At 45.5% G+C, this 26,456-nt stretch overlaps 1 protein-coding gene across 1 annotated transcript in view; it reads right to left on the bottom strand.

Annotated features, from left to right (window-relative positions):
- The window catches only part of esr2a (estrogen receptor 2a), a 223,856-nt gene that overhangs the window by 98,259 nt on the left and 99,141 nt on the right, over positions 1–26,456 (bottom strand). Inside the window, exon 4 of the mRNA XM_041214795.1 lies at positions 14,029–14,145. Within this exon, the coding sequence (XP_041070729.1) occupies positions 14,029–14,145 (117 nt within the window). The remainder of the gene's footprint in view (positions 1–14,028; positions 14,146–26,456) is intronic.

Here is a 26,456-nt window from a genome sequence, read left to right as displayed (position 1 = left end):
GGGCACAGATTTGAGGTAATTGGCAAAAGAAGCAATGGAGACATGAGGGAAACTTCTTCACACACTGAGTGGTTTGGATCTGGAACAAACTGGCTGAGAGTGTGGAGGGGTGGGAGGGGGAGAGAGAGAGAGAGAGAGGCAGAATCAATCGAGGCTTCCAAAAGGGAATTGGACCATTATCTGAAGAGGGAAAATTTGCAGGGCTGAAGGGAAAGGGCTGGGGAGTGGGACTAACTGAGCTGCTCTTGCAGAGGGCTGAATGACATCGTTCATTCACGTTTTGCCACAGCCAAGCATTGAGATGCTCTTGGAACTTCTCCTACTCCACAATCTGGCTTTGGCAGGAGGCCCATACACACAGTGAGGGGAGCTTTCTCCCGAAATCCGCCAAAGTTACAACGGGCCAAACATGACAGGCTGAAAGGAGATTTCCAGCGGAAGGGTTATGTTCAATTCAAAACAGTACTGAGCCAGGGAGGCTTTCCTAGGAGAGAAAGTGTGATTGGAGCAAGGAATGGGTTCTGGGATAGGAATGTGAAGAAAAAGACTCAAGGAAGTCCACGGGTAAATGTTGTAATAGGAAGATGATCGTTACCTATGGAAGGATCAGCAAGGCAGGGGGAAAATGCCCTTCTTATTCCTAATCTTTAATCAATCCCAATAATGCCCCAAAAACTCTGTCCAGAGAAACAAAGGATGAACTTGCGAACAACCTCATTGTCCACTCAGTCTCTGGCCATCGACCAAAGTAGGAGCACTTTGACTTCAGACCAAAATGCGGCAATGGAATATGAAGGGGTGGCAGTGTAGTGAGATGAACAGTTTCCAGGGCCTCGGTTTGATAAAGGAGCTCACCAGAGTCAATGAAATGTTTCTGGAAGAAGAGGATTGAAGGATATGGGGAGACGATGGGTGGGTAGTTTAAACATAGGGCTTAAGAGCAGGAGTAGGCCATTCAGCCCTTCAAGGCCTCTCTGCCATTCAGTGAGATCATGGCTGACCTGGTTATAGTCTCAACTCATTTTCCTGCCTGACCCCCATAACCGATGATCCCCTTGTTTATCAAAAATCTGTCTAACTCAGCCTTGAATAAATTCAATGACCCTGTCTCCACTGCTGATGGGGGAAGAGAGTTCCACAGACTAACAACTCTCTATGACCCTCCGTCTTAAAAGGGAAACTTCTTAACTTTAACTTGTGTTCCCTAGTTCTAGCCTCTCCCACAAGAGGAAATATCCTCTCTATATCCACCCCATCAAGACCCCTCAGGGTCTTAAACATTTCAATAGGATCACCTCTCATTCTTCTAAACTCCAATGGATACAGGTCAGGGATACGGGGAGGAGGTGGGGGTGGGGGATATGGGGAGGAGGTGGGGTGGGGGATACGGGGAGGAGGTGGGGATGGGGATATGGGGAGGAGGTGGGGGTGGGGATACCGGGAGGAGGTGGGGGTGGGGGTGGGGATACGGGGAGGAGGTGGGGGTGGGGGATACGGGGAGGAGGTGGGGTGGGGATATGGGGAGGAGGTGGGGGTGGGGGATACGGGGAGGAGGTGGGGTGGGGGATACGGGGAGGAGGTGGGGTGGGGGATACGGGGAGGAGGTGGGGGTTGGGGTGGGGGTGGGGGATACGGGGAGGAGGTGGGGTGGGGATATGGGGAGGAGGTTGGGGTGGAGGATACGGGGAGGAGGTGGGGCTGGGGGTGGGGGATACGGGGAGGAGGTGGGGGTGGGGGATACGGGGAGGAGGTGGGGTTGGGGGATACGGGGAGGAGGTGGGGGCGGGGATACGGGGAGGAGGTGGGGATGGGGGTGGGGGTGGGGGTGGGGATACGGGGAGGAGGTGGGGTTGGGGGTGGGGGATACGGGGAGGAGGTGGGGGTGGGGGTGGGGATACGGGGAGGAGGTGGGGTTGGGGATATGGGGAGGAGGTGGGGATGGGGAGGAGGTGGGGGGTGGGGGATACGGGGAGGAGGTGGGGGTGGGGATACGGGGAGGAGGTGGGGGTGGGGGTGGGTTTGGGGGATACGGGGAGGAGGTGGAGGTGGGGGTGGGGGATATGGGGAGGAGGTGGGGGTGGGGGATATGGGGAGGAGGTGGGGTGGGGATATGGGGAGGAGGTGGGGGTGGGGGATACGGGGAGGAGGTGGGGTGGGGGATACGGGGAGGAGGTGGGGTGGGGGATACGGGAGGAGGTGGGGGTTGAGGTGGGGGTGGGGGATACGGGGAGGAGGTGGGGTGGGGATATGGGGAGGAGGTGGGGGTGGGGGATACGGGGAGGAGGTGGGGTGGGGGATACGGGGAGGAGGTGGGGTGGGGGATACGGGGAGGAGGTGGGGGTTGGGGTGGGGGTGGGGGATACGGGGAGGAGGTGGGGTGGGGATATGGGGAGGAGGTTGGGGTGGGGGATACGGGGAGGAGGTGGGGGTGGGGGTGGGGATACGGGGAGGAGGTGGGGGTGGGGGATACGGGGAGGAGGTGGGGTTGGGGATACGGGGAGGAGGTGGGGCGGGATACGGGGAGGAGGTGGGGATGGGGGTGGGGGTGGGGGTGGGGGTGGGGATACGGGGAGGAGGTGGGGGATACGGGGAGGAGGTGGGGGTGGGGGTGGGGATACGGGGAGGAGGTGGGGTTGGGGATATGGGGAGGAGGTGGGGATGGGGAGGAGGTGGGGGGTGGGGGATACGGGGAGGAGGTGGGGGTGGGGATACTGGGAGGAGGTGGGGGTGGGGGTGGGTTTGGGGGATATGGGGAGGAGGTGGGGGTGGGGGATATGGGGAGGAGGTGACATCGAAGGATTCAGCGAAAGCGAGGTCTGGCCAGGATTAGCTGTTGGTTAAGCAAATAAAATTCTAATGAAATGGAAAATGTTGGCAAGGAGTTGTCCAACAAAAAGCTGTTAGTGAATTAAAAGTCATTTTGTTCCAGTTTGTAGGAGAAGTTTGTGGGGAGAAATCCCTTCTCTTAAGCTGTCAGGGGGGTGGGTGATGTAGTTACAGAGAGTTACTCCTGAGCCTTGAGTTGTTGATTGTAAAGCTGAGTCAAAGACGAGGATCACTCTGAGCTGTTACTCGGTCACTACACTCAGGACTGGAACTGGGTTTAAGTAGTTGTTAGTTCCTCCATCAAAGAATAATTTTTTGCACGAATGAATCATGAAAGCTTTTCAATGAGGAAGATATTTAATGTTTGGTGAGTTCGATTCTCTGACAATGAGACAGAATGAACGAACGGACGGACGGACGGATGGATGGGTTATCCCAGAGTCCATTCCATAATATTTTTTATTCAGTACTTGTGTACACAGTCACTCTCATTACCAATTGTTTATGTTTCATTAGAAATTTCCACAAGACAAAATCATTAGACCGAGTAATCCTGTTGCTTTCCACTAAACCAACCTCATCATCTCCCTGTATCCCCTCCCCACCCCGTATCCCCACCCTGTATCCCCTCCCCACCCCGTATCCCCCCCCACCCCCCCCACCCCGTATCCCCACCCCCCACCCCCCCACCCCGTAATTCCCCTCTCCACGCCCACCCCAGATCCCCACCCCGATCCCCACCCCCCCACCCCGTATCCCTCTCCACCCCACCCATAACCCCTCCCCGTATCCCCCCCACCTCCACCCCGTATCCCTCCCCGTATCCCCTCCCCACCCCACCCCGTATCCCCTCCCCGTATCCCCTCCCCACCACCTCCCCTCCCCGTATCCCCTCCCCACCCCGTATCCCCACCCTGTATCCCCTCCCCACCCCACCCCGTATCCCCACCCCCCCCACCCCGTATCCCCACCCCCCCACCCCGTATCCCCCTCCCCACCCCACCCCATATCCCCTCCCCGTATCCCCTCCCCACCCCACCCCGTATCCCCACCCCCCCCACCCCGTATCCCCACCCCCCCACCCCGTATCCCCTCTCCACCCCACCCCATATCCCCTCCCCGTATCCCCTCCCCACCCCACCCCGTATCCCCTCCCCACCACCTCCCCTCCCCGTATCCCCTCCCCACCTCACCCCATATCCCCTCCCCACCCCATTCCCTCCCCGTATCCCCTCCCCACCCCGTATCCCCTCCCCACCACCTCCCCTCCCCGTATCCCCTCCCCACCCCATTCCCTCCCCGTATCCCCTCCCCACCCCATATCCCCACCCCCCCCCACCCCGTATCCCCACCCCCCCACCCCGTATCCCCTCCCCACCCCACCCCATATCCCCTCCCGTATCCCCTCCCCACCCCACCCCGTATCCCCTCCCCACCACCTCCCCACCCCGTATCCCCTCCCCACCCCACATCCCCTCCCCACCACCTCCCCTCCCCGTTTCCCCTCCCCACCCCACCCCGTATCCCCTCCCCGTATCCCCTCCCCACCACCTCCCCTCCCCGTTTCCCCTCCCCACCCCACCCCGTATCCCCTCCCCACCCCACATCCCCTCCCCACCACCTCCCCTCCCCGTATCCCCTCCCCACCTCACCCCATATCCCCTCCCCACCCCATTCCCTCCCCGTATCCCCTCCCCTCCCCGTATCCCCTCCCCACCCCACATCCCCACCCCGTATCCCCTCCCCGTATCCCCTCCCCACCCCATTCCCTCCCCGTATCCCCTCCCCTCCCCGTATCCCCTCCCCACCCCCACATCCCCACCCCGTATCCCCTCCCCGTAAACCCTCCCCACCCCATTCCCTCCCCGTATCCCCTCCCCACCCCACATCCCCACCCCGTATCCCCTCCCCGTATCCCCTCCCCGTATCCCCTCCCCTCCCCGTATCCCCTCCCCACCCCACATCCCCACCCCGTATCCCCACCCCCTCCCCACCCCACCCCGTATCCCCCCGTATCCCCTCCCCTTCCAAGTTAAACACATCAGGAACTTCCAGCGCACTCAGTATCGCAGACGCTGTCAATCCAGAACCTCCCGGAAGGCTCCTATCATTAACACTAACAGCCAAATAAAAAAAAAATAAATCTATTTCCTTTGTCTCTTCTCTTTTAACTGGCAGAGTTATAGATTGAATTTTAAAACACGGTGTAGACTTTTAACTTCAGGGAGTGTTTCTTGCGGAGCTGTCGCTCAGGGACCCTCTCCAATATTTGTCATGCTCCTGCTAGCAGCCCTACACTTAACTCAAATTCATTATTAACTTTCACTAGAACGTTATGTTCTAAACGTTAGCAGCCAGAGTACATCGGATATTGTCACATTTTGTGATTCCCGGTCCTGTCAGCTCCTTAGGTTCACTGACCTTTCTGAAATACCTGCCTATAGGCCTCTGATTACACCCATTAACTATAAGCCCAGTGTCTGACTCTCTCGTGTCCATGGCAACACCCTACCACTGTCTGAGTGCGCAAACAGGGAGAATTGAAGTGGGATGTTTGAAAGGTTCTCTCTCTCTCTCTCTGTCTCTTGCTATGTACGTTTAATCAGGATTTTAAACGTAGCCAGGAATGACACCGCTGAGACAGGGCAGAGCCGAGGGAAGGACAGCGTACGCACGGGGCAGGGTTATTAGCTTGGTGGGGCAGGCGCGATCGGCAGGCCCGGGATTGGCTGGGGAACTGACCACTGACCACGACTGGTCCCCCCGCCCACCACCCCCACCGGCCGCGATTTCACACTAGCTGGCCAATTAATGGGCAAGCTGGTGTGAAACACGCGCTGAAAGGTGGTGGGGGTTGGTTGGTTGTTGGGGGGGGGGTGGTGGTGGGGGTGGAGGTGAGGGTGTTGGCAGGAGGAGGTGGGGGGTGGGGGGGGGGGCGCTGAACAAAAGCTCCCTGAAGGCAGAGAGTCGCCTCAGGCAGCTGGAGACTTCAAAACAATGAAATAAAGATTTTAAAATCCGGAAGAAAAGGGTTCCTCCTTCGGAATCAGTCACCTGAACATACACAGGATAAACATTCGGTCCCTACATTTTTATCTGTTTTAATTTATTAACGGGAACCTCCTCCGGCCCTCGGACGAGGTTTCACCAAAAATGTGAAGTCCACCCGGCCGACTTGCCCGTCCACCAACCGTGAGGGTGGACAGACCACGAAAAATCAGAGTCAATAGGAACTTTAATGGCTTTAATTGTATTCCGATTGTCGGCGGGTGTGTTTCCGATATTCACATGCGCCCGCCGACTGAAATATCGTGCGAGTGCCGGACAAGGTCAGGGCTCTTGCCCGATGTCACCTGGCACAACTTCCTGTCTAATCAGGTCGGGCACACACCCACCCACATGGTGAACTAAACATTCTGCCCCGTGGTGTGTGGGGGGCAGGTTCAATGGACCAATTCTTTTTTTATTCTGCCCGTCAGCCTCTTGTGTTTGTATGTCCCAGACGGAAGATAAAGGACAAATGGAGAAAGGCCCTTCGGTCCACTTTAATTCTTCTATCCAAAGAGATCCTCATGTTCACTATATCCCCTACCCTCACTGTGATGAGTGCAGGTATTGTTCATCTTCCCTTCCTATATTCACCTGCTGTAAATTTTATGTCATTTTCCTACCTGTATGTATATATTTTATGCAATTCATCCTGTAATTTCTAAGCTGCGTCTTATTGGTCACTCCAGCTTCGAGAACCCACCAGCCTCTGGACATGAGTTGGCCAATTGAAGGGAGGGTCATTTCCAGGTGACTGTTTACCCCACTTTGTGGGGTCAGGACTTGTACAGTGGGGCCCCGGACTAAAACCTAAAATCTGTGAGTTAATGAGGACAGGTTGATGAACTTGGCTTGTTGTATACCTCCGGGTTTTGAGGGGTTATCTGGCCTAGGTATTTAAAATGATGAAGGTGTTCGATAGGCGAGGCAGATGGAGAAATCATTTGGTGGGGGGAGGTCAGACATGGGAACACAATCAAAAAACCTGCCCAGTCAGGGGCGATGTCAGGAATCACTGTGTTACACAAAAACTTTTAACGCTGGGGCCGGTGTGGGTGGGGGGTGGGGGTGGGTCAACCAGACCTTTCCGGACTGAGACTGATAGATTTTTTTGTTTGATAAAGGTTTGAAGGGATACGGAGAAAAGGCAGGTAAATGGAGTTGAGGTGTAGATCAACCATGATCCAACTGAACGGTGGGACAAGCTTGAGGGGCTGAATGGCCTCCTCCTGTTTCTAGACTTAGTCACTTTACCGAGGGTTCAGCAGCTCAATCCTGGATGCTCAGCATTAAACTGCAGAAAATCACCAACCCAGCCAAGTAATCCTGTCCCTTGCATTAGCGAATGTTATGATCTGACTTCTGTGCTTTACTGGCCTGCCCTAAAATCCACTAACGCAGCCTGGAGTCAGATTCTGTTTGGTAATCACTCCCGTGGGGCACCTTGAGACACATGCCTACGTTAAAGGTGCTTTATAAATGCAAGTTGTTGTACTTCTGGAGCACAGGCAGGCAAGAGGGAGAAGGTGGGAAAATATTTAGCTCAAAGACACACGGAAAATGAAATCACCCTGTTACACCAGTGAATTCTGAATTTCTCCTAACTGCATGAAAGCGTTTGAAAAAAAAACAGATGCTTGTTTTACTTTTTGACATCAAGACCAAGAACAAAATAATATCTTTTCTTAATAGACCTTCCTTCGGTCAGATCTGTGGTCCGAGGCTCTAGCTCCAAGGAAGTCCAGCTCTCGTCTCTCCATTGCTACGTTCCCAGGATTCAGCATGTGTGAGGAATCAGACACAAGGTCAGAACCTTCCAGACTCGCTGTTTACTCCATATACAGGTCTTTTCCCTATTACGACAATAAGGCCCACAAATCCGATCAAAACTCCAGGCTTTATCCCATATCTGGATAAAATATTCCCAGGATATAAATTCTGAGGAACTCTACACTTCCCATTCCAGACACCCTAACTCTCCCGAATTTATCATGACTCAATCTTTTGCAGCCTGGGAAATCTCAACATTTTCGCGATGGTTTGGAAGGGCTGCATTCTAATGCCGGAAATGATGAGATCAATAACGGAGGTCTGTGCTCCAGCCATTGCTGTAATCCTTCTGTGGAAAACATGCTCTACTTTATCCTGGGCACTTCCAAAGCCCTGGGCCCTTCCTCCTTAGTTCCTCTGCATTGCCTGTGCTCAGGGTGCTGTAGGGTAGAGGAGCCTGTCACCCACATGTGACCCCTTTTTGCTGCCACTGAGGTCCTGTGGCTGACCAGCTAACATGTGAGAAAAATGGGGTGTACAGTCGGCGACAGATTGAGAGTCAGGGTGGCTGGCAAAAGGTGTGTTTTCTCAAGATGGGATTGAAATGGGGGCGGAGAGCAGGGTTGTGAGGGGGGTTAGGGAAGACAAGTACATGATCAAATCCCAAACCCAGCCATTGGGTAATCACCAACCCATTCAATTAACGCCCCATCAGTCTACTCTCCATCATCAGTAAAGTGATGGAAGGCAGGGCTATCAAGCAGCACTTGTTTAGCAACAACTTGCTCACTGATGCCCAGTTTGGGTTCCACCAGGGCCACTCAGCTCCTGACCTCATTACAGCCTTGGTTCAAACATGGACAAAAGAGCTGAACTCCTGATGTGAGGTGAGAGTGACTGCCCTTGACATCAAGGCAGCATTTGACCGAGTGTGGCATCAAGGAGCCCCAGCAAAACTGGAGTCAATGGGAATCGGGGGGAAAACTCTCCGCTGGTTGGAGACATACCTAGCACAAAGCATGTTTGTGGTTGTTGGAGGTCAGTCATCTCAGTTCCAGGACATCACTGCAGGAGTTCCTCAGGGTAGTGTCCTGGGCCCAACCATCTTCAGCTGCTTCATCAATGACCTTCCTTCCAACATAATGTCAGAAGTGGGGATGTTCACTGATGATTGCACAATGTTCAGCACCATTTGCAACTCCTCAGATACTGAAGCAGTCCATGTCCAAATGCAGCAAGACCTGGACAATATCCAGGCTTAGGGTGACAAGTGGCAAGTAACATTCACACCACACAAGCGTCAGGCAATGACCATCTCCAACAAGAGGGAATCTAACCCTCTCCCCTTGACATTCAATGGCATTACCATCACTGAATCCCCCACTATCAACATCCTGGGGGTTACCATTGACCAGAAACTGAACTGGATCAGCCGTATACTGTGACTAGAAGAGCAGAGAGTGCCTCAGGGAGCTGAAGGATATTAAAAACAAAATTAAGATTTTGAAAATCTGACACAATTGTCCCCACATAGGATTCACTCACATGAATATAAACATAATAAAAATTATGTCAAAATGTTTTTTTTAAATTAATCTCAGAAACCTCACCCCGTCCATGGATGAGGTTTCTTCCAAAATGCGAAAGCTGCCCGGCTGATTCGCCCATTCGCTAACCGGCTGGATGGACAGAGAAAAATCGCTCTTAATTCACACTTTAATGGGGAAACATCGCACCAGTGCACAACGATGTCAGGACACTCGCCTGATATCATTACGGGCTATTTTATACCCAATCGAGTCGGGCACACACTTGCTCTTGGGATGTAAAATTCTGCCCATTGTGTCTGAGTAACAGTGATTGGATGTAGGATGTCATATTAATTATAGTTTTGTTTCATCCTGTTGTCTGTGCACTGCAAGGCGTAGATGACACATGAATTTGGCATTACTATCATTAAAAGACAGCTTCAACTTAAAGCAACTCCCAAGGTGACCAGTCTAGGAGTTACCATGATAGAGCAATGCACTGGCAGCTGTGACATCTGAATTCATATCTCTGCACCTCTCCTGGGAGTGTTTGATGGGGACAGTGTAGAGGGAGCTTTACTCTGTATCTAACTCCGTGCTGTACCTGTCCTGGGAGTGTTTGATGGGGACAGTGTAGAGGGACCTTTACTCTGTATCTAACCCCGTGCTGTACCTGTCCTGGGAGTGTTTGATGGGGGCAGTGTAGAGGGAGCTTTACTCTGTATCTAACCCCGTGCTGTGCCTGTCCTGGGAGTGTTTGATGGGGACAGTGTAGAGGGAGCTTTACTCTGTATCTAACCCCGTGCTGTACCTGTCCTGGGAGTGCTTGATGGGGACAGTGTAGAGGGAGCTTTACTCTGTATCTAACCCTGTGCTGTACCTGTCCTGGGAGTGTTTGATGGGGACAGTGTAGAGGGAGATTTACTCTGTATCTAACCCCGTGCTGTACCTGTCCTGACAATTCACCCTCTCCATGTAAATCTTGGTGTGTTATTCGGTGCTGACAGTGTCAGGTGGTTTTTAGTTTTGTTGGAAGAATGTTGTTTTTCTTAAAGAAAATTTTGCAAGTATTCTCAAGGCTGGAACTTGGATTTTTCGGCTGTCTACAGAAATGCCTGGCCACGAACTGAGACACCATCCGTCTTTTCTTCATCACTCAACAGCCTAGAAGCTGAGCAGATGTTTATAACTGGACATAACATCTGTTAAAATAACTTTCTCCTACCAATGACATGTAAGGCAAAGCAGTGAAGAACTCATGTGAGTCTTTAACTTACTTTGGGACAGGTGAAGGGTGGACAGTCCAGGAGGTGGTCAGGTTGGAATCGGCAATGTAGGAGGATGTGCTGAGTGCATGGCAGCAACAACCAATTGGTCTTGTACGATGTCTATAACGTGGCCAAACATCATAAGGCACCTCACTGGATCATTTATCAGGTAACATTTCCTACCGAGCTCCATACTGGTAATAATCTTCCAAGAATCCTTAGATTCTGGAAAATCCCAGAGGATTGGAGAATGGCCAATGTAACACCCTTATTCAAAAAGGGAGGGAGACAAAAAACAGCAACTGTAGACCAGTTAGCTTTACATCCATCATGGGGAAAATGTTAGAGTCTGTTATAAAAGGACATAATAGCCGAGCATTTAGAAATACACAATCTAATCAAGCAGAGTCAGCATGGCTTCGTGAAGGGGAAATCATGTCTGACAAATTTATTAGAATTCTTTGAGGAGGTAACAAGCAGGATAGATAAAGGGGAACCTGTAGATGTAATATATTTGGATTTCCAAAAGGTGTTTGATAAGGTATCGCACATAAGGCTACTTAATAAGATAAGAGCCCATGGTGTTGGGGATAGTATATCAACATGGATAGAGGATTGGCTAACTAATAGAAGACTGAGAGGAGATAAGGGGGAGATTTTCAGGATGGCAACCTGTAACTAGTGGAATGCCACAGGGATCAGTGCTGGGGCCTCAGTTATTTACGATATATATTAATGACTTGGATGAGGGAAATGAATGTACTATCACCAAGTTTGCGGGTGACAAAAATAGGTGGGAAGACAAGTGGTGAGGGTGACACAAGGAGTCTACAGGGGGATATAGACAGGTTAAGTGAGTGGGAAAAAACTTGGCAGATGGAATATAATGTGGAAAAATATGAGGTTATGCACTTTGGCAGGAAGAATAGAGGAGCTGAATATTATTTAAATGGAGAAAGACTGCAGAAAGCTGCAGCACAGAGGGATTTGGGGGTCCTCATGCATGAATTCCAAAAAGCTAACAAACAAGTTCAGCAGATAATAGGGAAGGGAAATGGAATGTTGGCCTTTATTTCAAAGGGAATGGAGTATAAAAATAGGGAAGTCTTGCTAAAACTATACAAGTCATTAGTTAGACCACACCTAGAATACTGTGGACAGTTTTGGTCCCCTTATCTAAGGAAAGATATACTGGCATTGGAGGTGGTCCAGAGAAGGTTCACCAGGTTGATCCTGGGTATGGAGGGATTTTCTTATGAGGAGAGGTTGAGTAGGTTGGGCCTGTACTCATTGGAGTTTAGAAGAATGAGAGGCGACCTTATTGAAACATGTAAGATTCTTAGGGGGCTTGACAGGGTAGATGCTGAGAGGTTGTTTCCCCTTGTGGGAGAGTCTAGGACCAGAGGGCATAATCTCAGAGTGAGGGGTCATCCATTTAAGACAGAGATGAGGAGGAATTTCTTCTCTCTGAGGGTAGTGAATCTGTGGAATTCTTTACCGCAGAGGGCTGTAGAGGCTGTGTTGTTAAGTATATTCAAGGCTGAGACAGACAGATTTTTAATCAGTAAGGGAATCAAGGCTTATGGGGAAAAGGCAGGAAAGTGGAGTTGAGGATTATCAGATCAGCCATGATCTTATTGAATGGCGGAGCAGACTCGATGGGCCAAATGGCCTGCTTCTGCTCCTACGTCTTATGGTCTTATGATTCGAAGACAAATGGCCAATACAGGTGGCTTCCTCACAAGGTAGGAGCATCTTAGAGGAGAGAGGTCAGGAGGTTTATTCCAGGGAATTCCAGAGCTTAGGTTCTACAGTGTGGCCAAACCTTCCCTTCAGTCGGCTTCCCCGTTACTTCATCAGAAAATTCAATTCCATTAGTCAAGCACAATCTGCCTTTTACAAATCCGTGCTATCGCTCCTTAAGTAACTCAAATCTCTCCAAGTGCCTGTTTATTTTTTCCCCCTGATTATTGTTTCTAAAACTTAACCCACCACTGATGTTAAACTGTAGCTCCATTTTACCCTGACTAGATCCCCTCTTATCCCATTGCCATTAGCCCTCTTACAATTTAGAAGTTCGATATTAGACTGTTCTTGGCTAGTTCTCCATTACTAATCGAAACCTGATGATACAAAGATCACTCTTACCCAACTGCTCCCCCACAGACGCTTGGGGCTGAATTTTACATCCCCTGCTCGAGCCGGTCGGGCATAAAATTGTGCAATAAGGTGTCGGGCGAGTGTCCCGATGTCATCGTGTACTTGTGCGATATTTTGCTCGGCGGGGCGCGCTTCTAATTAAGCTCATTAACGGCTCAATTGTCTCCAATTTTTCGTGGACCGTCCGACCTTACAGCTGGCAGAGGGGTGAATCAGCCAGGCGGACTTTACACTTATCATCCAACCTCACCCAAGGGAGAGATGAAATTTCTGTTATGAAATAAAATAAAAAATAAATGTCTGTGGGCAGCATTTCTATGAGGTGTGTTCTCAGGTGGTTGTTTGTGATGCATGGACATTTTTTTTTGCAGCTTTTTAAACCTTTATTTCATCATTTTCAGGTCTGCAGCTCCCTGAGACAGCTCTCTGCCCTCAGGGATCTCTCTCGCAGTGCTCACTCCGCAGTGGCATCATCACCTGTCCTTTGGCCGTTCCCCATCCCAGGAATGCTGACCTTTCCAGTGCACCTTTCACGCTGGCCGGCCACTAATTGATACAGGCAAAGCAACCAATTGATGGCCGCCCACCCCAATTCTCTGTCTAGGGAACCAATGTCAGAACCCACCTGGTATCCACAACTAAAACAGGAGAGTTGGCTTGTGACTGACTTTGATCATTCCATTATCACTGGATTGTGCTGTGCAGTGAAACATTGAAGTTCACAGAATTACATAGAATATATAGCACAGAAAGCGGCCATTCAGCCCATCTCATCTGTGCTGGTGCTCATAATCCACACAAGTCTCTTCCCTTTCCATTTGTTATCTCAGCCTTTTAGAATATCTTTCTATTCCTTTTTCACTCATCCACTTGTCTACTTTCCTTTCAAATGTATCCAAGGTATTCTCTTCAACCACCCCCTGTGGGAGTGAGTTCCACATTCTCATCACTCTCTGGGTAAAGACTGTCCTCCCTATTGGATTTAGTAATGATCACGTATTTATGGCCCTAATTTTGGCTTCTCCAACAAGGAGGAACATTATCTCCGCACCCACCCTGTGCAGCTCATTCAGAATTTTAAAGACCTTGATCAAAGGCTTTTCTTTTGTAAAGAAAAATGTTGCAACCTGTTCATCCTTACCTGGTAATTGTAGTTTCTAGAACCTTCCTAACAAAGGTTTCATTTCCACTTTTGGCAATCCTTAATGTCCTTTCCCTTAACTAGCCCCTGCCCCGTCCTCTGTGCCCCACCCCCACTGAGACCCACAACCATTGCGCCCCACACCCACTGCGCCCCACAACCACCATGCCCCACCCCCACCGCGCCCGACAACCACTGCGCCCCACTCCCACCGCGCCCCACCCCCACCGCGCCCCACCCCCACCCCCCCACTGTTATTCTTCGGTTATATCACTTATGGACTCACCAGCTTTCATCATCCCAACTTCATAGCACTTACGGAGTCGGCAAGCTTGACAGCTTTTGCGTCTGTTCTTGTCTATTGTGCATTGGTTGGTTGCTGGGCAAATGTAGGCGTTGTGTCCTGTAATAAAACACCAAGTCTCATGAGTGGCAGCAGAAAAGAACAAGTACTTGCATTTATATAGCACCTTTGGCAGCCTCCTGGTGTCTCAACGTGCTTCACAGCAAACCAAGGACTTACGTTTCTGAAGAGCAGTGGCTCTTGTAGCAAAGGAAACGAGGCAGCTAAGTTGCGCACAGCAAGACCCCACAACCGCGAAGCGATATTGAGGGGAAGTGGCATAGTGGTAATGTCACTGGGCTAGTAATGCAGAGGCCCCGGCTACTACTCTGGGGACACGGGTTCAAATCCCACCACAGCAGCAATTAATTAATAGGTTCACTTAATTAATAAAAATTTGGAATATAAAGTCACTCTCAGTGACCAGGAAACTATCATCGATTGTTGTAAAAATGCCCTTTAGGGAAGGAAATCTGCTGTCCTTACCTGGTCTGGCTTACATGTAACTCCAGACCCACAGCAATGTGGTTGACTCTGAAGTGGCCCAGCAAGACACTCAGTTCAGGGGCAGTTAAGGATAGGCAACAAATGCCAGTGACACCCACAGTCCATGGAAGAATATTAAAGAGCAGATAATCTATTTTAGTGACTAGATTTGAGCAAGGCCTCAAGCCAGAATTATGAGATGAAAAGAGTGAGTGTGTCTATCCAAATAATGGGAGCCATGTAAATACTTGTGGCTGTAAAAAGCACTTGAAGGAGAAAGGACTTGGAGGGATTATGGGGAAAGCGCTGGTACAAACTCCATAGGTTGAATGGCCTTCTGCTGTGCTGCATCATTTATTATTCTCTCACTGCTGCATATTCATATCTTACTGAAAAATATTAGATCTGCTCACATTTGCTGTCTGCGATGCGCAAATTCCAGTTGTCCCTTTTTTTTGTAACACACCATTGCCAAATCCTTCCTGTGAGAAATTTCTATCTCTGCACTTAAACCACAAAATGTCCGATATCAACTGATTCTTGTCACAATGGCCAGAATTTTACCTCTCTCCGGCTGGCGGGCTAGAGGTGGAAGAGGAGGGGTGGAGGGTGCGGTACATCACCGGGGAGTGTGTTGGGAGAGCTTCCTGATGTGACCTCACCTCTCCTGAGGCATTGTACCGGCGGAAGGACTGGATGTGGATCAGTTACCTGAGGTGGGCAACCAATTAGCATAACTCAAGGCCAATTAAGGGGACCTGTTGCAAAAGGTGAGGCAACAATGCCCCCCCACCCCCCCCAAACCTCCCCCCCTCCCCCAAACCCCTCCACTCAATGGGGAAGCTACCAGCTTAATGGAGGCAGGCTCCCGGTTGGCCCTGGGATTGGCATTTGGAGTTCAGAAGCACAGAGCAGGGGGCTGCAGGCAGGAAAGGAAGACCCGGTAACACCAATGATCTCAAGAGGGGGTTTCTCTTCCAACTCTCAACCCCCTCAATCTTTTTTAATGTTAGCTGGCCCAGCTCCTGAGGTTTCCTGAGTGTCTCGGCAGCAACCCCCGCTCCCCGTGGCGCTCTCAGGAGCCCATGCTCGCCATCCCTAATTGGACGGCAGGGCCACAGCTGGACAATTAGGAACCAGCTGTGGTAAAATGAGTGACCAGCTGCCACTGCTACGAGTGTGGGCACGGGATCCACTTTCCGCCAATACATCAGGATCCAAGCCCCTGGCAAGATTCAGGCCCAGTCACATTACCGGCTTTGGTCACTTGGTGGCATTGTTACCAACGTCCACCCCGAGAAAGCTCAACATATTTCCTGAAAGTCTTTTCCTGAGGCAAATCCCTTCTTTGGAACTAAAATTTCTTGTGTTCAAAGTAAGCTATGGGATATTATTTTCCATTTTCAGCTCACGTATTTCTTGTCATGATTAAATGTCCATATCTAGACCTTTAGTAAAGCCTTTATTAAACACTTAAGGAATTAGACCATAAGACCTAGGAGCAGAAATTAGGCCATTCGGTCCATTGAGTCTGCTCTGCCATTCAATCATGGCTGATAAGTTTTCAACCCCATTCTCCCGCCTTCTCCCCGTAACCTTTGACCCCCTTACCAATCAAGAACCTATCGATCTCAGTCTTAAATACACTCAATGACCTGGCCTCCACAGCCTTCTGTGGCAATGAATTCCATAGATTCACCACTCTCTGGCTAAAGAAGTTTCTCCTCATCTCTGTTCTAAAAGGTCTTCCCTTTACTCTGAGGCTGTGCCCTCGGCTCCTAGTCTCTCCTACTTTTCCCGAATGCCTAGAATTACACTTAACAAGTTTTAACATTGATTGCTGAATCCATAACACACAACCTGAGCATGAGTAATGTACCGAATATTGCAGGTTACACCATTACCAAGCAGTCAGCTCTGCTGAAGAATGCATTTCAATAGCTACTTAAAGTCAAAAGAGGGTTGACTGGACCAATACCAGGAACAGGTAGGTTGTCTTATGTGGAAAGGTTAGGCTGGTATCCACTGGAGTTTAGAAGAGTAAGAGGCAACTTGATTGAAACGTTTTAAGATCCTGAGGGGTCTTGACAAGGTGGATGTGGAAAAGATGTTGCTTCTTGTGGGAGAATCTAGAACTAGGGGCCACTATTTAAAAATAAGGGGCCTCCCATTTAAGACCGAGATGAGGAGAATTATGTTCTCTCAGAGGCTCGTGAGTCTTTGGAACTCTCTTCCTCAAAAGGTGGTGGGAGCAGAGTCTTTGAATATTTTCAAGGCAGAGCTAGATAGATTCTTGATTAATAAGGGGGTGAAAGGTTATTGGGGGTAAGCGGGAGGTTACAATCAGATCAGCCGTGATCTTATTGAATGGTGGAGCAGGCTCGAGGGGCTGAGTGGCCTAACTCCTGCTCCTAATTAGTTGGTCGATTTAAGGGGCCTGTCTGTTGGTGGGTTTGTTTGCTGTATGGTGCCTGGCACACATGGAGTTTGGTGACGATTGGTGGATTTTTATTTTCATTAATAGATGGGCTCCACCCTGCGCTCAAATTCACCTCTAAAATGCAGCAGTCAGATGAACTCCTCTTCCTTGAAGCTAGTTGAGAAATCAGCCAGAGGGTTCTCTACCACGGTCTACCACAAGCCAACCTCCACTGGTCAATATATGCGTTGGGATTCTTACAGTTCCACACACTATATGAATGGTCTCATTGGCAACCTCGTAAATAGGGCCTGAGCTATTTGCTCACCGTGCGAGCTTGATGCTAAAATAGGGGCATCAAAGACATCCTGTGGGATAGTGGCCACCCTGATCAGATCATTTTGTGCTGTATATCACACAAACTCATGAACAGGCCTAAAGCCGTCACTTTCAGCCCTGAAAAGTGCCCAGCCTACCAGAGATTATCCTGGAAGGGCAAAAGTATCTCAAAAATTTGAGCAACAGGTGAAACTACCTGTTTCACGCTGCTACTATGCATCAGCAACACAAGTGGTATTTACGACTATGGGGATGCTGCCCTCAGGCCAAAAAGACGTTCTGCCGATCACACAAATGAGTGATGTGGTGTATGAATTCCTGTGCCAGTGTGATGCTGGGTATGTAGGCCGAACATCCCAAAGACTGGTGGATCGTATCAAACAGCATGTCCCAGCCACTGTTCACAACAGGTAAAGTACTAACCATACCCAACCAGCCCATGCTTGCAAAACTCAAAACACAGTGTCCAACATTAGATGTGATCCCGCGATTGGATACAATGTTCTAAATAATCCTCAATGTGCTAAAAATTACACTGACAACCAATTTAAGATAGTCAGTAGGGCTCAAAATGTGGCGATTTCCATGTACTGGAAGCTACATATATTAATACACGGGGCCCTGATCTGTGCAGACAGAAAGAACATGTACACACACTGTGCCTGTTTCAGCTAAACAAAGTAAGTGACAGCCATTTGCTGACTCACTCTTCAAGGTAATGCCTTGACCCATCAGGGTCAAGATGCCTGGCTTAAATTTCTAACAATGCTTGGCAGGTAACCATCAATTGGTGCATTCTCCATGGAAATGCCTCTACCAATCATGTCCAATCAGCACTCTCTTTCATACAGTATAAATTGTTGTTTTTCCCTTATATTGGTATTCTTTTGAAGTGTCCTGATGAGTGTGAGATGAAAAGCTTCGGCATGTCTCTTTTTTCACCAATACTCAAGTGTTGTATACATTATATATTAACAGACATTCTTCCTCAGTATAACACTGTATATATTATATAATAAGTTTTTCTCCTGGGTATAACACTCTATATTATATAATAACACAGCATGCATTACTGTGGATAAGAGTGTATATATGATACAATAACAGAGTGTGTTAATGGGTATAACACTGTGTATATCATATAATAACACTGTTACTAGATAAAATACTGTATATATTACATAATAACACAATGTGTGTAACTGGGTATAACACTGTATCTATTATATAACACATATGTTACTGGGTATAAGATTATATATATCATATAACAACAGTTTTTTCCCTGGGTATAACACCATATATATTATACAATAACACATGTGTGTGACTGTATAACACCACATATATTATACAATAACACACCTGTGTGACTGGGTATAATACTGCATATTATATAATAACACAATGGGCATTACTTGGTATAATGATGTACCTAATATATAATAAGTGTTATTGGGTATAACACTGTAGATATTACATAATAACACACCGTGTTACTGGCATAAGACTGTGTATAACATATAATAACACACCATGCATTACTGGGTATAACACTGTATATATTAAATAATAATGCACTGCATTACTGGTAAAGCACCGTATATATTATACAATAACAGTGTGTGTAACTGGGTATAACAATGCATATATATGATATAATAACACTGCGTTACTAGGTATAACACTGTATATATTATATAATAACACACTGTGTTACTGGGTATAACACTGTATATATTATGTAATAACACACTGTGTAACTGGGCATAACACTGTATACATTATAATAACACACCATGCGTTACTTGGTATAACGCTGTATATATTATATAATAACACACTGTGTTACTGGGTATAACACTGTATATATTATGTAATAACACACTGTGTAACTGGGCATAACACTGTATACATTATAATAACACACCATGCGTTACTTGGTATAATGCTGTATATATTATATAATAACACTGTGTTGCTGGGTATAATGCTGTATATATTATATAATACCACACTGCATTACTAGGTATATCACCATATATATTATACAACAACATACTGTGTGTAACTGGGTATAACAATGTATATATTTTGTAATAACACACCATTCGTTACTGGCTATAATGCTATAATATTACTGGGTATAATGCTGTGTATATATTATATAATATCACACTGCAATACTGAGTATAACGCTGCATATGTTATATAATAATACGATTTGTTACTGGGTATAATGCTGTATATATTATACAATAACACACTGTGTGTAAACGGGCGTGACATTTTATATATCAATAGTCATTTTGTTAGTACAAAACTTGAGAATCGCTAAAAAAGGAGACATGTCAAAGCTTTTCTTATTGCACTCATCAGGCTACATTGCAAGAATACCAGTATAAGTGAAAACAACAATTCATACTTTGTGTGAAGAGAGTGCTGATTGGTTGGCAAGTGATGTAACCATGGAGACTGCACCAGTGATGGTGACTGTCAGTATGTAAGTTGTTGTTTTCTACTTATATTGGTATTCTTGTGACGTGTCCTGATGAGTGTGAGACAAAATGCTGCGACATGTCTCTTTTTTCACCAATACTCAAGTTCTGTATATATATCATAACACACTGTGTGTTACTGGGTATAACACCATATATATTATATCATAACACACTGTGTGTTACTGGGTATAACACCACATATATTATATCATAACACACTGTGTGTTACACCATATATATTATATAATAACAAACTGTGTGTTACTGGGTATAACACTATATATATTATATAATAACACACTGTGTTACTGGGTATAACATCATATATATTTTATGATAACACACTGTGTGTTACTGGGTATAACACCATACGGATTATATAATAACACACTGTGTTACTGGATATAACACCATATATATTATACCATAACACACTGTGTCACTGGGTATAACACCATATATATAGCATAACATACTGTGTGTTACTGGGTATAACACCACATATATTATATAATAACACACGGCATGTTACTGGGTATAACACCATATATATTATATCATAACACACTGTGTGTTACTGGGTATAACACTATATATATTATATGATAACACACTGTATGTTACTGGGTATAATACCATATATATTATATAATAACACACTGCGTGTTACTGGGTATAACACCATATATATTATATATTAACACACTGCGTGTTACTGGGTATAACACCATATATATTATATATTAACACACTGCGTGTTACTGGGTATAACAATATATATTATATTATAACACACCGTGTTACTGGGTATAACACCTTACAGATTATATAACAACACACTATGTTACTGGGTGTAACACCATATATATTATATCATAACACACTGTTACTGGGTATAACACTATATATACCATAACATACTGTGTGATACTGGGTATAACACCATATATATTATATCATAACACACTGCGTGTTACTGGGTATAACACCATATATATTATATCATAACACACTGCGTGTTACTGGGTATAACACCATACAGATTATATAACAACACACTGTATGTTACTGGGTGTAACACCATATATATTATATCATAACACACTGTTACTGGGTATAACACTATATATACCATAACATACTGTGTGTTACTGGGTATAACACCATATATATTATATAATAAGTGTGTTACTGGGTATAACACCATATATATTATATCATAACACACTGTTACTGGGTACAACACCATATATATTATATAATAACACACTGCGTGTTACTGGGTATAACACCATATATATTATATATTAACACACTGCATGTTACTGGGTATAACACCATATATATTATATAATAACACACTGCGTGTTACTGGGTGTAACGCCATATATATTATATAATAACACACTGCGTGTTACTGGGTATATCATATATATTATATAATAACACTGCGTGTTACTGGGTATAATACCATATATATTATATAATAACACACTGTGTGTTACTGGGTATATCATATATATTATATAATAACACTGCGTGTTACTGGGTATAATACCATATATATTATATAATAACACACTGCGTGTTACTGGGTATATCAATATATATTATATAATAACACTGCGTGTTACTGGGTATAATACCATATATTATATAATAACACACTGCGTGTTACTGGGTATATCATATATATTATATAATAACACTGCGTGTTACTGGGTATAACACCATATATATTATATAATAACACACTGCGTGTTACTGGGTATAATACCATATATATTATATAATAACACACTGCGTGTTACTGGGTATATCATATATATTATATAATAACACTGCGTGTTACTGGGTATAATACCATATATATTATATAATAACACACTGCGTGTTACTGGGTATATCATATATATTATATAATAACACTGCGTGTTACTGGGTATAATACCATATATATTATATAATAACACACTGCGTGTTACTGGGTATATCATATATATTATATAATAACACTGCGTGTTACTGGGTATAATACCATATATATTATATAATAACACACTGCGTGTTACTGGGTATATCATATATATTATATAATAACACTGCGTGTTACTGGGTATAATACCATATATTATATAATAACACACTGCGTGTTACTGGGTATAACACCATATATTATATAATAACACACTGCGTGTTACTGGGTATATCATATATATTATATAATAACACTGCGTGTTACTGGGTATAATACCATATATATTATATATTAACACACTGCGTGTTACTGGCTATGACATCATATATATATCATAACACACTGCGTGTTACTGGGTATAACACCATATATATTATATAAAAGCACACTGTGTTACTGGGTATAACACCATACATATTATATAATAACACACTGCGTGTTACTGGGTATAACACCATATATATTATATCATAACACACTGTTACTGGTTATAACACCATATATATAATATATTAACACTATGTGTTACTGAGTATAACACCATATATATTATATCATAACACACTGCATGTTACTGGGTATAACACCATATATATTATATAATAACACACTGTTACTGGGTATAACACCATATATATTATATCATAACACACTGTTACTGGTTATAACACCATATATATAATATATTAACACTATGTGTTACTGAGTATAACACCATATATATTATATAATAACACACTGCGTGTTACTGGGTATAACACCATATATATTATATAAAAGCACACTGTGTTACTGGGTATAACACCATATATATTATATAAAAGCACACTGTGTTACTGGGTATAACACCATTTATATTATATCATAACACACTGTTACTGGTTATAACACCACATATATAATATATTAACACACTATGTGTTACTGGGTATAACACCATATATATTATATAAAAGCACACTGTGTTACTGGGTATAACACCATTTATATTATATCATAACACACTGCGTGTTACTGGGTATAACACCATTTATATTATATAATAACACACTGTTACTGGGTATAACACCATATATATTATATAATAACACACTACGTGTTACTGGGTATAACACCATATATATTATATCATAACACACTGTTACTGGTTATAACACCACATATATAATATATTAACACACTATGTGTTACTGGGTATTATACCATATATATTATATAATAACACACTGCGTGTTACTGGGCATAAGACTATATATATCATATAACAGTTTTTTCCCCTGGATATAATACCATATATCTTATACAATAACACTGCATGTTACTGGGTATAATAGTGTATTATATAACATACTGTTTTTTCCTGAGTATAAGACTGTATATAATATATAGCAATAACGTGTGTTATTAGGTATATCACCGTGTATATTATATAATAACAGCCTACGTGTTACTGAGTATAATGCTGTATATATTATAACACACCGTGCGTTACTGGGTATAACACTGTATATATTATACAATAACACACTGTGTTACTGAGTATAAAGCCCTCTATATTATGTAATAACACTTGGATACTGGGTACAAATCTGTATATATTATATAACAACACCGTGTGATGTGAATCTAATAGCGTCCCAATGGATGTGAAGTGTGCTGGCCTGTAATTGTTCATAGGGACCAGGGGGTGAACCATTTAGTTAGATCATGGTTGATCAGTAAGTGAACCTCATCTGCCTGTCTTGGTTCCATATCCATTAATACCCTTACCGACCACAATCTCCCGATGTCTGTTTCTGAGATTTTCCCCGGACCCCCACACTGCCCCTAGCCTTGATAGCTTTTTGGCCGGAGGGATTTCCAGATTCCCATTCTCCTTCCTGACATCACCCCCCAATGACCTGGCCTGACTTTAAGGTTGGACCCCGCTGCCACCTGACCGCTCCCCCCCCACCCCACTAACAACAACAACTTACATTTATATAGCACCTTTACATAATAATACACCACAAGGAGCTTCATAGGAGCAACATTTAAATAAAATACAACACCGAGCCCCCGAAGAGAGATTTGAGTGGATGACCAAAAGTTGACCAAACAGGGAGTTTTAAGGAGTATTTTGAAGGAGAACAAAGCAGAGAAGTTTAGGGAGGGAATCCCAGAGCTTAGGGCCCAGGCAGTTGAAGGCATGGCCACCAATGGTGAAATGATTAAAATCAGGGATCTCAAGAGGCCAGAATTAGGGGAGTGAAGACATTTGGTAAAAACAATTTCTCTCTCTCTCTCTACTCTTATTACCCATGTTAATCATCTTGAGTATTGCTGAAAAAAGACATTTTGTCGAAGGTCTTTGTCTTGCACTCATCAGGACGATCGCAAGAATACCAATGTCAGGGGAAGCAGCAGCTTTATACTGTCTGAGAAGGGAGCGCTGATTGGTTGGCAAGTATACTTTATTCTTGCACATGGTTTCGATTTTACCGTGCTTTCACCCCAAATCAAACAGGAAGAGGTATTTGCTGAGTTCAAATTCCTCTACTCCCAACTACCCTACCACAAACCAGCGTTCCCTGAAGAAGGTCCATTTAGCTGATCTAGAGTGTGCAGTTTGTGGGATTCCCAACGACCTGTCTGATTTGCATATGCAAGCAAATATCTTACAGCATTGGAGGCCTTAAGACCAACCCAGACATACACATCAGTAAACCTGACAAATGAACAGGAATAGTCACCCTTAACAAGCGTGACTATATCAACAAACTGCAGGCAATTCTTAATGACAGGTCTAAATTCATTTTCCATTGGACCTGCCACTCAACATGACCAGACAGCCTTGCTCGAAAGTAAGCTCAAAAAACGCTTGCTGGACTTGTGTAAGAGTGATGAGCTACCACGGGATATATATGACAGGGTTTGTCCTCACAGCTCGCTGTGTCCATGTGTGTATGGGCTGCCCAAGACACACAAAAGTGCTGTCCCTTTACGCCCTGTCTTATCAATGGCCGGTTCTGCACAGCATGAAATGGCCAAATAGTTGGACAAGTTGTTATGGCCGGGTCTTGACCAAGTTTTCCACATACACAGTGAAGGATTCCTTCCATTTGTGAAGAACACTCAGGACTTGCATATCGATAGCAACGCTGTGTCCATGTGCTCATTTGACATTGCTAGCCTATTCACCAATGTTCCACTTAAGGAATTTGCGCTGCAGCACTATACCATGGCGATCTAGACTTGTCACCATTGCGTGAATCAGTCTTCATTAAGCTTATGAACTCGGCAACTCGTGCGTTGAGTTCAGTTTTCTGCCCAAATAGATGGTGTTGCCCATGGCGTCCCCTCTAGGCCCAATTCTCACTAACATCTTTGTTGGGTTCCATGAGAAACATGTCCCCAATGGAATGTCACCTAACTTCCTACCACTTGCATATTTTTGATATGTGGATAATACATTTGCTATACTTAAATCCGGAGCAGAGTGTAATAATTTCCTTGCAAGTCTTATGGGCTCCATCCTGCGCTCAAATTCACCTTTGAAACAGAGCAGTGAAATGAATTCCCCTTCCTTGATGTAAGAGATGAGAAATCTGCCAGAGGATTCTCTACCATAGTCTACCACAAGCCTATCTTCACTAGTCAGTATATGTATGGGGATTCTTACAGTTCCACGCGCTGTAACATCGGCCTTATCAGCAACCTCGTAAATCGGGCCTGAGCTATTTGCTCACCGTGCGAGCTTGATGCTGAAATAGGGGCATCTAAGACATCCTGTGGGATAATGGCCACCCTGATCAGATCATTTTGTGCTATATATCACACAAACTCATGAACGGGCCTAAAGCCGTCACTTACAGCCCTGAAAAGTGCCCAGTTTGCCTCAGATTACCCTGGAAGGGCAAAAGTATCTCAAAAATTTGAGTAACAGGTGAAGCTAGCTGTTTCACGCTGCTACTATGCAGTAGCAACACGAGTGGTATTCACCACTAACAGGATGCTGCCATCAAGCCAAAAAGACGTTCTGCCTATCACACAAATGAGTAATGTAGTAAATAAATTTCAGTGCCAGTGTGATGCTGGGTATGTTGGCCGAACATCCTAAAGATTGGCGGATTGTATCAAACAGCATGTCCCAGCCATTGTTCACAACAGGCAGGGTACAGACTGGACCCAACCAGCCCGTGCTTGCAAAACTCAACACACAGTGTCTAGTATTAAATGTGATTCCGCGATTGGACAACATTTGCTAAACAATCCTCGGTGTGTTAGAAATATGCTGACAACCAGTTTAAGATAGTCAGTTGGGCTCACAGTGTGGTACATTTCCGTGTACTGGAAGCTACATATATTAATTCACGGGGCCCTGTTCTGTGCAGACAGAAAGAACATGTACACACACTGTGCCTGTTTCAGCTAAACAAAATAAGTAATAAGATTCACTGGTTCATTCCTCAGGGCAATGCCTTGACCAATCAGAGTCAAGCTGCCTGGTTTAAATTTCAATCAATGCTTGGCAGGTAACTGGCAGTCACCATTAACTGGTGCATTTTCCATGGCAATGCCTCTACCAATCAGAGTCCACTTGCCAACCAATCAGCACTCTCTTCTCATGCAGTGTAAAGTTGCTGCTTCCCCTGACATTGGTATTCTT

Source organism: Carcharodon carcharias, chromosome 20, assembly GCF_017639515.1.
Source record: "Carcharodon carcharias isolate sCarCar2 chromosome 20, sCarCar2.pri, whole genome shotgun sequence".
NCBI lineage: Eukaryota > Metazoa > Chordata > Chondrichthyes > Lamniformes > Lamnidae > Carcharodon > Carcharodon carcharias.
The sequence above is the reverse complement of the archived record's forward strand: the minus strand, read 5'-3'. Positions and strand labels throughout refer to the sequence as shown.